General features: G+C 30.3%; 1 protein-coding gene across 1 annotated transcript; it reads right to left on the minus strand.

The window, feature by feature from the left end:
• Positions 1-442: 442 nt before the first annotated feature.
• On the minus strand, positions 443-3,012 carry LOC110020937 (pentatricopeptide repeat-containing protein At3g04130, mitochondrial-like). The gene is made up of 2 exons (XM_020719241.1): positions 2,595-3,012; positions 443-2,187 (listed from the first exon to the last, which is right to left on the minus strand). The coding sequence occupies exons 1-2, from the start codon at positions 2,610-2,612 to the stop codon at positions 571-573; spliced, it is 1,635 nt and encodes a 544-aa protein (XP_020574900.1). The 5' UTR covers positions 2,613-3,012; the 3' UTR covers positions 443-570.
• Positions 3,013-11,521: the final 8,509 nt, after the last annotated feature.

Below are 11,521 nucleotides of genomic sequence, written 5' to 3' on the forward strand. Positions count from 1 at the left end.
CATTAGTAAAAACTACCAAAAAATGCTTATTGAATTTCATACATCCAAACGAAAAATAGGTGCATATAGCCATATAGGCCACTCTGCTGAATTGATCAAGCAGAGGTTTATAAGCAGGGATGCTTGTCAATAATAAAGAAGAACCTGAAAGAAAGAAGACTACGGTTTTCTCCTCAATTAACCCTCGAAGGCCCGCAAAGTGTTATCCTTCCACTCATTCTTGAAAGTAATGTAAACTTCAAGGTACTCCCCAACCCGTAAATAAACATGAAAAAGATGACTTCACCTATCATTCTTAAAAAAAAATCTTATCTGCTCATATTAAAATAAGTCTGGTTTAGAAGGAGCATGGATGATGGTAAGAACAGCATATTAGCCCAGAAAGCAATTAGCTGTCAAATTTATTGAACAAAAATGAATAAAGAATAGAGGCATTGCATTGTAAGAATCATAATAATGAAGATGTAACAAGAATTATCTCTTATGAACATATACATCTACAATCTATCCAACAAAAACCGAAATTAGCTTACAAATTTAGGGTCTAATACATCAACTTACCCATTAAAATCATGAAACTTTTGTGCTCATCAAATTTTTTACCCTCTCCACGGCTACATCCATGTTCTTTTGTTTCGCTACATCCATCAGTAGCCGACATGTACGAATCCTAGGCGCAATTTCTTGATCTACCATCTCATTAAAAAGAGAATACGCCCAATCAACATTTCCCACACCACATAGGCCATGAATTAAAAGCGTATATGTATCAAGATCGAAACTCAAGTGATGCTTTGTTGTTATGTCATTCAACAAGCTTTTAAGTTGATCATCTATTTTTCCCATTCTAAAACATAGTTTGAGCAGTGGATTGTATGTTTGCAGAACAGGTTTGCAAGAAGAGTATTCCATCTCCTTCAACACATGTAAAGCATTCTGTTCTTGCTCATGCTGACAAAATATAGAGATCATAATATTATACGTAGATATATCCGGGTTGACCCCATTCATTCCCATCTCATTGTCGAAGATATGAAAGGCATCATCCAACCGCCCCGATTTGCCTAGAATGTTGATCAATGTATTATAAAAACGAGTATCGGGCTCACATCCAGATAACTTCATCCTGTTAACCACACTCAGCACTTCTTCAAAATCACGTGATCTAGCAAGCGAATTAATAATGATGGTGTAGGTGACGACATTTGGTGCGCAATCCTCAGCAACCATCTCGTCAAGCAACTCGAAGACCTTACGAAAATCCGACTGTTTACAATATGCCTTAAGGATCGTTGAATATGTGATCACGGAAGGTCGAAATCCGTAGCCTCTCATCTCTTGAGTTGTCCAAATTGCCTCTTCAATTCTGTGTAAAATGCACCAACCATTGACAAAAATGTTAAAAGTGTAAGCATCTGCAGGGATGCGCGCCTTATGCTCTATAAATACTTCACGGGCAACTTCAACTTTTTTCTCTTTGCAAAGGGTGTCAAGCAAATAATTCATTGATTCGGTATCTTTTGCTAGTCCAAAGTGTTCCAAATCATCAAAAAAATTAACAGCATCTCTCCATCTTCCTGCACCAACCAGCCTTCTCATGATCTTGGCAACAGTTTCAAGGGTAATCAAGCCTTCAGTTCTCATTTTCTCCACTAAATTCCACATCTGATCGATTTGCTTCATCTTACCTAGTAAACCCACTATATTATTATATGAATATAAAGTGTGTTTATAGCCTGGCCGAGCACCAGCCCATCGGAAAAAACCAAGGGCAGACTGCCAATCATCACCAAACTGTTGCATCAGTGAATCAACGGTATTAGTTGTAAGTTGAATTTGATGGATATAATGATTGTTCTCTAGAGCCTGCATAACATCATTAACATTCCGACTTCCATGATTTAAAATAGTGCACTTTATCTTATGGGCATACTCATGTTCTTCTGGTCCAAGAACAAAGTCATGTAGCCCAGCAGACTGCTCTGATTCTTCATGATCAGAGTTGGATTTGATGGATTTGTGCTCTTTGCTTATGAAAGGTAATGAACAATAAAACATGCAGTGCTTGACCTCAAATATTCTAAAAACAGTTGGGAAACAGGCAGAAAACTGAACTTTACAAGAACAAGGATCTTTCCTTGCGATGGTCACATAACGCCAATGGTGGGAAGAAACATCAAGCAATCCCTGCATCCCACAACAAACTCCAGTGTCAGCTTTCCGATGGAGATGGATGACAAAATAGTTTCGTGAAGTCAAGAAAATTGTGCCAAAACATTCTTTTTCCGCCGATTCAATCAAACAAGCAGTTTCCCTCTATCACATGAACAAATTGAAAGCTCGAGTCCGCTCAACTATGGAAGTTTTGCGGGAAAAATCTAGGGTAATTTCGAAGGACAGCGGTGGACTTCTAAGCAAAATATCCATGAAAATATAGAGCAAAATTTTACAAAATATTTAGTAACAACCACTTGGAATACAATAAACAATGAATGAATGGATTCCATTGAAAGTTGAACTAACCATGGATTCACAGAGTTACTTGGCTCAAACGAGTAGATAGGAAAATGATGTTAATAGTTATCAGATTGTACCTTTCCGCGCAGTCTCATTAGCAGCTACAGCAATTAAGGAAGTTGCAGGAGGCCTAATAATCCCTGGAGCACCGACCTTGCTTTGGGTGTATGGGTGTGGGCGCTAGGGAGGGAAAATAATTTGCCCGCACATAAAAATTGAGCAAAATTTTGAACATGATACATTATAAAAGAAGATTGAATAAAGAAGCCGGATGAGAAGAGGAGATCGAAGTCAAGAGCGGAGAGATTGATGTTGGAATGGTGAAGAAAGAGGTGAAAGCGGAGACACCAAAACCACTGTCATGTAACAACGTCGAAGCCGCCAGCCGACGGGGACACCCACGCTGATGATGTCGGTATATGTGATTTCATCAACGGAGAAGGAAGTTGAGGAGGAGATAACATTGATTATGTTCTTCTCGATTATGTCAATTTTAAAGGGCAAGATTTTGTTCATAATGTGATTTATGAAAGGAAGTGTAGTCCATGTAAATAATGTTTAACATTTGTGCATGACCATTTAAATTGCTCTAAAACATCTACTAAAAAATCAATGGCTATTGTTCTTGCTTTCAAAGGTAGGAGTAGAAACAATAATCAAAATAATTTAAGGCCTAATATGAGTGTTAGTAATTTTGTTATTCATGTTTCTCATGTTGGTCCTGCTTTACCTAATGTTGGAATTAACACTAGTATGGTTTCTAATAATGCTTAAACATCTGCTTTACCTATCTCTGGTAATGATATTATGTATTTAGTTCTGAATCTTAATATCTCTATTGAAAATTCTAGTAAAAAATATTTACATTCAGATTGAGTAGAAAACAATTAAACTTATGAAGTGGTTTATGTCTTTTATAATATTACTGCTAATAACTTTATTTTTCAAGATAGTTATATTTCTAATATTTTTTTGTAGGGCATTCTGTTAGTGGGTTGCCTCCTAGTATTGTTTCAAATTTTATAAATTCTCATTCTTCCTCTCAACTCACTCCTTTTAAAAACAAAAATGACATACCAATAGAAGTTACTTGTTAGGTTTATGTCTTTTTTTTAGTATTTTTATTAATTTTCCTTATAATGTTACCTAATTTTATTGCTTGGAATGTCAGGGATCTAAATAATGTTGTCCATTTAGTTGATTATAAAAAGTTTATCAGAGAATAAAATTAATTTTATCTGCAAACTAAAATTTCTGCTAGCACATTTTTGGATCGTTATTTTTCTAATTCCATTAATATATTTTTTGTTGGAGGGTAGCATTAATAATTTTAATTTTATAGACAATTATAGAATTTTGATTAAGTGGAACTCTAATACATTTATCTTCTTTTAATATTAGCCCCAATATATCCATGGCATTGTCTCTTATTCATCATTTATTAGTTTTTTTATATATATTGTTTGTGATGTTGATAACAATGCTGCTATTAGAAAATACTTATGGGAGTTAATTAATCTTTTTGTTGATGATATGAGTGATTTGTAGTTGTTGTTTGGTGATTTTAATTGCATTTATATTAATGAATAAAAAATATGAGGTAACCAATTTTATCCCTAGTGTACTTTTTGGCTTTAATAATTGCATCATTTATACTGTTCTTATAGAGTTTCAAAGTACTAGTTATTCTTTTAGTTGGTATAATAATCAATTAGTTAACTCTATTAGATTCTTACTACTTGATAAAGCTTTATGTAGTTATGCTTGGATAAATGCTTTTCCTATTTTTTAATTTAAAGTAATGGATTTTTTTTCTTCTAATCTCCATACTATTTTTTTGGATAGTTCTAGTAAGCTTCAATGTTGATTCACGTATAATAACTTTTTGAGTCTTCTAATTTTTATGATATTGTTTATAAGGTTTGATCTAACCTGTTAAGGCTGATCCTATTTTTGCTTTATGTAATAAACTTAAGAATGCAAAGAATGCTTTAAAAGGTTTTAATTGGAATTTCTTAAATATTCTTCAAAAGGACCTTTAAGATAGGAAAAATTTATATATGAGTTTGCATGAACAATCCCATACTTAAGAAAATCTTCTTAAACATGTTCCTATTCTGTAAAAACATATTATTAAAACTACTATTTGTGATTATAAGAGGACTAAGTAAAGAGCAAAATGCTTGTGGATTTCAAAAGATGTGGATGATGCAAATTTTTTATTACAAAATCCCAAATGAAGGCATAATTCTAACTAAATTAAAGAAACTTTGATTGATAATGCTTATCTTGATAATCAAGTGGGTATTATAAATGAAGTTATTTCTTATTTTTCTAATATTCTTATAGCTATCCTAAAAATTCTTTTTATTATAATCATGTATTCCTTATTTGATACTCAGTTAATAATGATGATCATATGGCTCTTTGGATCTTCTTAATAATGATATTAAAAAAGCATTTTTTTCTATTGTTTTTAACAAAACTTTTGAGCCATATGATTTTACTTCAAAATTCTTTAATAATACTTGAAATTTCACTAGCTTAGATTGCATTGTTGTTATTCTGGATTTCACTAGTTTGGATTGCATTGATGTTATTTGACATTTTTTCAAAACTTATAAGCTTCCATTAAGGGTTACGCATATTACTATTACTATTATGCTTAAGAAATGTGATATTAATTCTCTTAATGATTATCAACTCATTTATCTCCGTAACACAATTTACAAAGTTATTATTATTTTACTTGCAGATCGACTTAAATTTATTTTTTCTAGAATTATTCTTCTCACTCAAGCCACTTCCTTAAGGGTCGTGATATTATCGACAATATCATTTTAGTTAATAAATTTATTTATGGTTTCAATTCCATTAATTTTATTATGAAATTTTGTGCTAAAATTTGCTAAAATTTATTTAATTAAAAATTTAGATAAAATTAATAGGAATTTTTTTTATAATCGTTTGCATTTTTTAGGCTTACCTACTATTTTTATAAATTGAATTAAAGCTTGTATTGATGATGTTAAATTCTTTGTCATCATTAATAGTAAAATGAAAGGTTAATTTTCTTCTTCCACTGAGTTGTGGCAAGGTTTTTTTCTACCTTTCTATCTCTTTGATATTATTATGGATGCCCTAGCTTCTCTTTTTTATTTTGCTCATAATAGTGGCATTAATATTTTTAAGAATAATTATAAGATTATATCTCACTAATTTATGTTGAAGATTTCTTTTTTGGGAAGGCTGATATATATTATATTAGGAATTTTGTTTCTAAGTTTAATAATTTTGGAATAGCTTCTAATCTTCAATATAATTTCTCTAAATCAACAATTTATTTTTAAAATTCTGTGGATTTTTGACTTAACATCAACTTTGCACTATTAGTGATATCAATATGAAATATTTGCCTTAGATTTATCTTAGGGTCAATATTAAACCTTCTAAGCTATTTGCTACTGATTGTCAAGTTATTATTAAAGGACTCTTATCTTTTTTGGCCAACTGGAAGCAAGAGTTTTTATCCTCAGTGGGTAGGCTTCAATTAGTACAATTTACTATTTTAAGTTATTTATGGTATTAATTTTGTTATTCCATTTTTTCTAAGAGTATTAAAAGGAAAATTTCTTCCATGATCAATATTTTTATTAATTGTAATGGTAATAATAAGAAGTTGCATGTCATTGGTTGGAATAAAATCACTTTACCTCAGCATATTGGTGGTCATGGATTATCTTCTTCGTGTAATAATAATATTATGTGCAAAGCTAAAATATTTGGAATGTTTATTATTCTAACTCTTATATGACCAACTGGCGTTTGAACCATTATGGTTCTATTTGGTTTTAAAATAGTTATTCAAGTACATTTTGGAAAGATATTATTAAAATTTCTTTGAACATTAAAATTTTCTCTTACTTTTCAGTTTAATTTTGATAGTAATTTATTTTTCTTTTATGATGCTTTGCTTTATGGGTCTTCTTTAATTAATCAGTTTGGTGATTCTTTTTTCTTTTATTTAATCTTGATAAGAAAACTATGCTTTGTGATGTTAATATTAATGAAGCTTGGGATTAATTTGGTAATATTTATGCTTATATCATGGTATACATGCCATTTATAACACTCTTCTTACTAATGGTATTATCTATCGTTGGAATAAAATAGTATTTATTCTCATAATTTTGTCCATTGCTTCATTTATGAAAATTTTTCTAGTGTCGATTGTTATAAAATAGCTTGATTTAAGAGTATTCTATTAAATTTATTGTTCAAGCTAGGAAGTTTATTCAAAATGGACTTAAGACTCTTGATATTCTTACTAGTAATGATATTATTGTTAACTCTAGTTATATTTTATGTTATGCTAAAACTAAAACCCATAATCATTTATTTATTTTTAGTGGCATTTTTCTCTTTATCTTCTTAAGAACTACATTTTTAAGGGATTTTTTTCCTAGTAAAATTATTTAGATGCTTTATCATTCTGATAAAATTACCAGTAAAATTAATAAGAAATTTCACTTTTTGGCCATTCAAATCACAACTTATTACATTTGATTTGAAAAAAAAATATATTATAATTTTTAAGAATAGTTATGGCCCTTTTGAGATTCTTCTTCATAATATTCACAGGGTTTGTTAAAAAGAAAAGTAGAAAATAAAAGTTTAAGAATGATGACCCTATAATTTTGAGAAAGTTTTATTACATTTAATTAGTGAAAATATTTTTTTTTTAGAGTTTGATTCATCTTTTGAATATCTGAATTTTTTATTTAATTTTGTTAAAGTATAGAGTAGGCTTTTTTATATTCTTGTTGGCATTGGTTCAATGGAGATCTGTTTTTGGTTCAATTTTGATTTACCATGCTTTATGTTATTTAGAATGCATGATATGTATTTTGTTTTCATTTACTCTCTGTTGGAGTTAACTTATGAGATTGTCTTGTGCTTATGTCTGAAGTCCTTTGTTGGTTTGTTTTCATTTTCTTGTGGCTGAGGTTACTTCTGATTTTGGTAGTGCTTTTGCTGACTTGACTCTTTTAGTTTAGCTTTTACCTATTCTACCTTTTTTTAATTAGAAATGATTTGCCATATATATATATATATATAATTTTAGCGAATAAGAGTTTAATCTCTTTTTTTTCTTTTTGAGATTGGTTTTATTGTCATTTTTTGGTGGCTGAGGTTTCTTTTGAATTTAGTAGTACTTTGGCTTATTTGATTCTTTCTTTTTAGCTTTTAACCATTCTTTCTATTATTTTTTATTAGAACTAGATTAAAATATACTTTTTGTTATCTTAGTAGATAAGAATATAGTTGCTTCTGATCTTATTTCTTTTTTGAGATTAGTTTTTTGTTTAGCTAGGATGAATCCCATCTGTACATTAAAAGTTAACTATACTTTGAATATTTGGGAGCTTTGATTTGAAATATTGATAGTGCATTCATGAAATGTAATGGTTTTGTGGGTAAGTATTTTGAGATCTTGCTCGCTTATTTGACTTATTACCTGTCTGATTTTTCTTATTTGTTTGCTTTTACTACAATGTATCTCTAATTCCTTCTTGGACTTCTTACTTGATTTGATAAATGTTGTCTTCTATTAGAGCTGGAATTGACTTTTTAGGTGGATGTTGTTCGAAGTTGATGATTATGAGATGTGACACTCTTCTCTGTTGGGGGTTTTCTATGGACTGAACTATTAAATTCAACCTTAATCATATCAACTGGTTACAACTGTGATTTATTATGCTTTGGTTGTTAAGGCTATCTATATGGACTTATTGGTTCAAGGCTTCTCATCTTCAATCTCCTCTCTTTAGAATTCTTTTTGTTGAGTATATATATGTTGGGAGCGTGATTGTTCTTTGGATTACATATTTTTTTAGTCTTTTCGTTGTTATTTGGATGTGTTGGTTGTTTAAGCTTTTCTTGGGTTTCTCTCTTCCTGGAGAGCGTAGTTATTTTCTCTTACGGGGTTAAACTTTGTGTTTAGGTGGGATTTGTTTTTATTTTGTTAAGTTGTATTTTCAGTTTTAGTTTTTTTCTAACTATACTTTTATCTTTCTTAAAAAAAGCTAAGTGGGGCCTTCATTTTCCAAAAAAAAAAAAATTAGAGAAGGCAGGAGATGAGAGATCGAGACAACTTAGGGCCTGTTTGGGGCAGCTTGTGCGTTTCAAGATAAACACCAAAAAAAAAAAAAATTAGAGAAGGCAGGAGATGAGGGATCGAGACAACTTAGGGTCTGTTTGGGGCAGCTTGTGCGTTTCAAGATAAACAGCTTATCCTCAAACACGGCCCACGGGTCAACCGTGGGAGTCGACCAGCGGTCTGCGTTTAGTGTAAAGAACACAAATGCGGCAGACGTTGTTTTCAAAAAAGCGGACTGCGGGAGTCGACCAGCGGCCTGCGTTTAGTGTAAAAAACACAAATGCGGCAGACGTTGTTTTCAAAAAAGCACAAACCAAACGGTGCGGCGGCGTTTTCAAAAACACTGAAAACGCCGCCGCACTTATAAGCTGCCCCAAATAGGCCCTTAATTTTGTCTGATAAGAGGGATATCAAGCATAAATGAACTCTATGGTCCTAATTTTGTCTGACAAGAGGGATATCAAGCATAAATGAACTCTATGGTCCAGTGACATAATAATAATAATAATAATAGTGATAATAATAATAAGCAAATTTTAAGTATTGTGTATATAGTTGTTTTTCTAAATTATTATATTAATATAAATCATTTAATTATAGCAAATTTAATGCAAATTTATAATAAGTTTTATATTTGTCAAACAAACTTATTACCTAAAAGAAAATTTAGAGGTTAACAAATCATAGATTTCTTAAAAGGGTGTATTTTAAGACAATTTTGTTAAAATCAAATGACCGTCCAAATTCTACTTTCTTTAACAAAAATAGTTGAGTTTCTAATAAAAAATAGTAGAATTTAAAACTTTCATGTCAAATAAATTCTAATATTTGACATCATTAACATTCATTAGAGTTCAATATAGATTAATGTACATGATTTGTTAAATCTGATTTTTAGCTAAATAGCCCTTGAAGATACTAATTTAGTTTCTTTAATTGGATAAACCATATCTGATGCTATGACGCGATGAAGCAAACGTTAATCATGCAAGTATACATGTCTATCAATCAGTATACAAATTTTTTAATCTGTATTAATTTTGTGAAGAACTTATTAATTTCCAAAGAAAGTAAAAGTACTTAGTTTGCTAGGTCAAGCTAGAAAAGTTAAATTTTTGGGAATTTTAAAGTGTCAAATCCTAGTTTTGTAGAAATAAAAATCTAGGTGAGATTAGGGCTTTCTATTAAGTGAGAATCAGGTTCTTGTGACTTAGAATGAGTGACTCATTGATATTTTTCATATGAATTTTTAATTTAAAGTTGACAACTAGAGATAAATCCTTCTTTGTCTCTTCCAAGATCATAACAAGCGTTGAAAACTTTTATTTAACCATGCAAAATTATCTAGGAATCCAATAGTCCCCTATGAGGTTGCAATTTCCTACTTGAAATATTCTTATTGCACTAGATGATTGAGTGTTATTCTACTCGTTCTTTAAGTCGGGTCTCCCACCCTATTAGAGTCGGAGAATGACTGGAGTTGTAAGTTATTGTCGTATATTGATAAACCTTTATCGTCGGATCGTTTTATGCATGACAGTAGTTGTTTCGGTTGAATGAAGTGTTTTTTGAGAGGTTGATGAAGATGTTGACATAATTTGTTGAGTGAAAAAGAGATGTCGGGTCTGCCCAGCATGGTCTCGGTGTTGGGTTAGGTATGTTGTTAGCTCGAAGGCCCGTTTGATAAAGCAAAACAAATATTCAAGTTCACTTTCTCATTATTAATATTTGCAAATTAAAAAAAAATTAAACATAAGAATTGAGTCATTTAACATCTTAGCAATGGATGGATTTTTTTAAAAAAATATTAGTGGTAAAAATGTCATTTTTAGGATTTGATAACCCTCTATAAAGAGAATTCGAGTAATATAAAATCCGTAATTTTTCAAACTGCTTTATTACTGGAAAAAATTACATTATAGTGTCCAAAATGGAAAAAAAATACATTTATATTATATTTAAAGAGCATAATATTATGTCATTTTCGTTCATAAATATTATAAAATAATTAAATTCATTATTAAATTCATGATATATTAATAAAACATGAAAACATCAGCTTAATCAAAATAATAATTATGATAGTGCATAAAATCTAAACTTTCTTACCATAGATAGTATCTTATAACTAAAAAATAACTTAATGAAAACATCCATTGTAAAACTCATACCAAAATAAGCAACTCATTCGTTACATACTTATTTCTTAAGTTAGGGGTGTAAACGAATCGAACAGGGACGAACAGAGCTTGTGTTCGTTTTCGATTCGTTTGAAATTTAGTTTGTTTGAAATAAGCTCGTATTCGAAATTGTTCGTGAAGTCACTGTTCGTGTTTGTTTCTTAACAAACGAGTCGAACACGAGCCGAACACGAGCTGTTCTCGAACGACGAGCCTGTTTGGCATCTTTAATATTAATATATATAAATAATATAGTATCTATATTAGTATATTATTATATAGAATATTAATATATTATTATTATTTATTTATTATATTTTATAATTTATAAATTTTAATTTTTTAAAATATCATAATTTTTTTATATATAATTATGTTAAATTATTTTATATTTTAAACAATAACGACTCGAACAAAAATGAACGCATCACTATTCGTGTTTGGTTTGTTTAACCAATCGAACAAAAAAAATTATTCACGTTCGTCTCATTTATTTATCGAACAAATTGAACACAAACTCGTTGACGAACCGAACGAACTGTTCGTGAACAACGAGCTTTTTTGACAGCACCAGTCATCATACATCTTTAAAATGTAGCAGGGGCATTACATAAACTAAAGGCGCTCTTCTAAAAGTAAATGTACCATAAGGACTGGGAAAAGT

Source organism: Phalaenopsis equestris, unplaced genomic scaffold, assembly GCF_001263595.1.
Source record: "Phalaenopsis equestris unplaced genomic scaffold, ASM126359v1 Scaffold000113, whole genome shotgun sequence".
NCBI classification, from domain to species: Eukaryota; Viridiplantae; Streptophyta; class Magnoliopsida; order Asparagales; family Orchidaceae; genus Phalaenopsis; species Phalaenopsis equestris.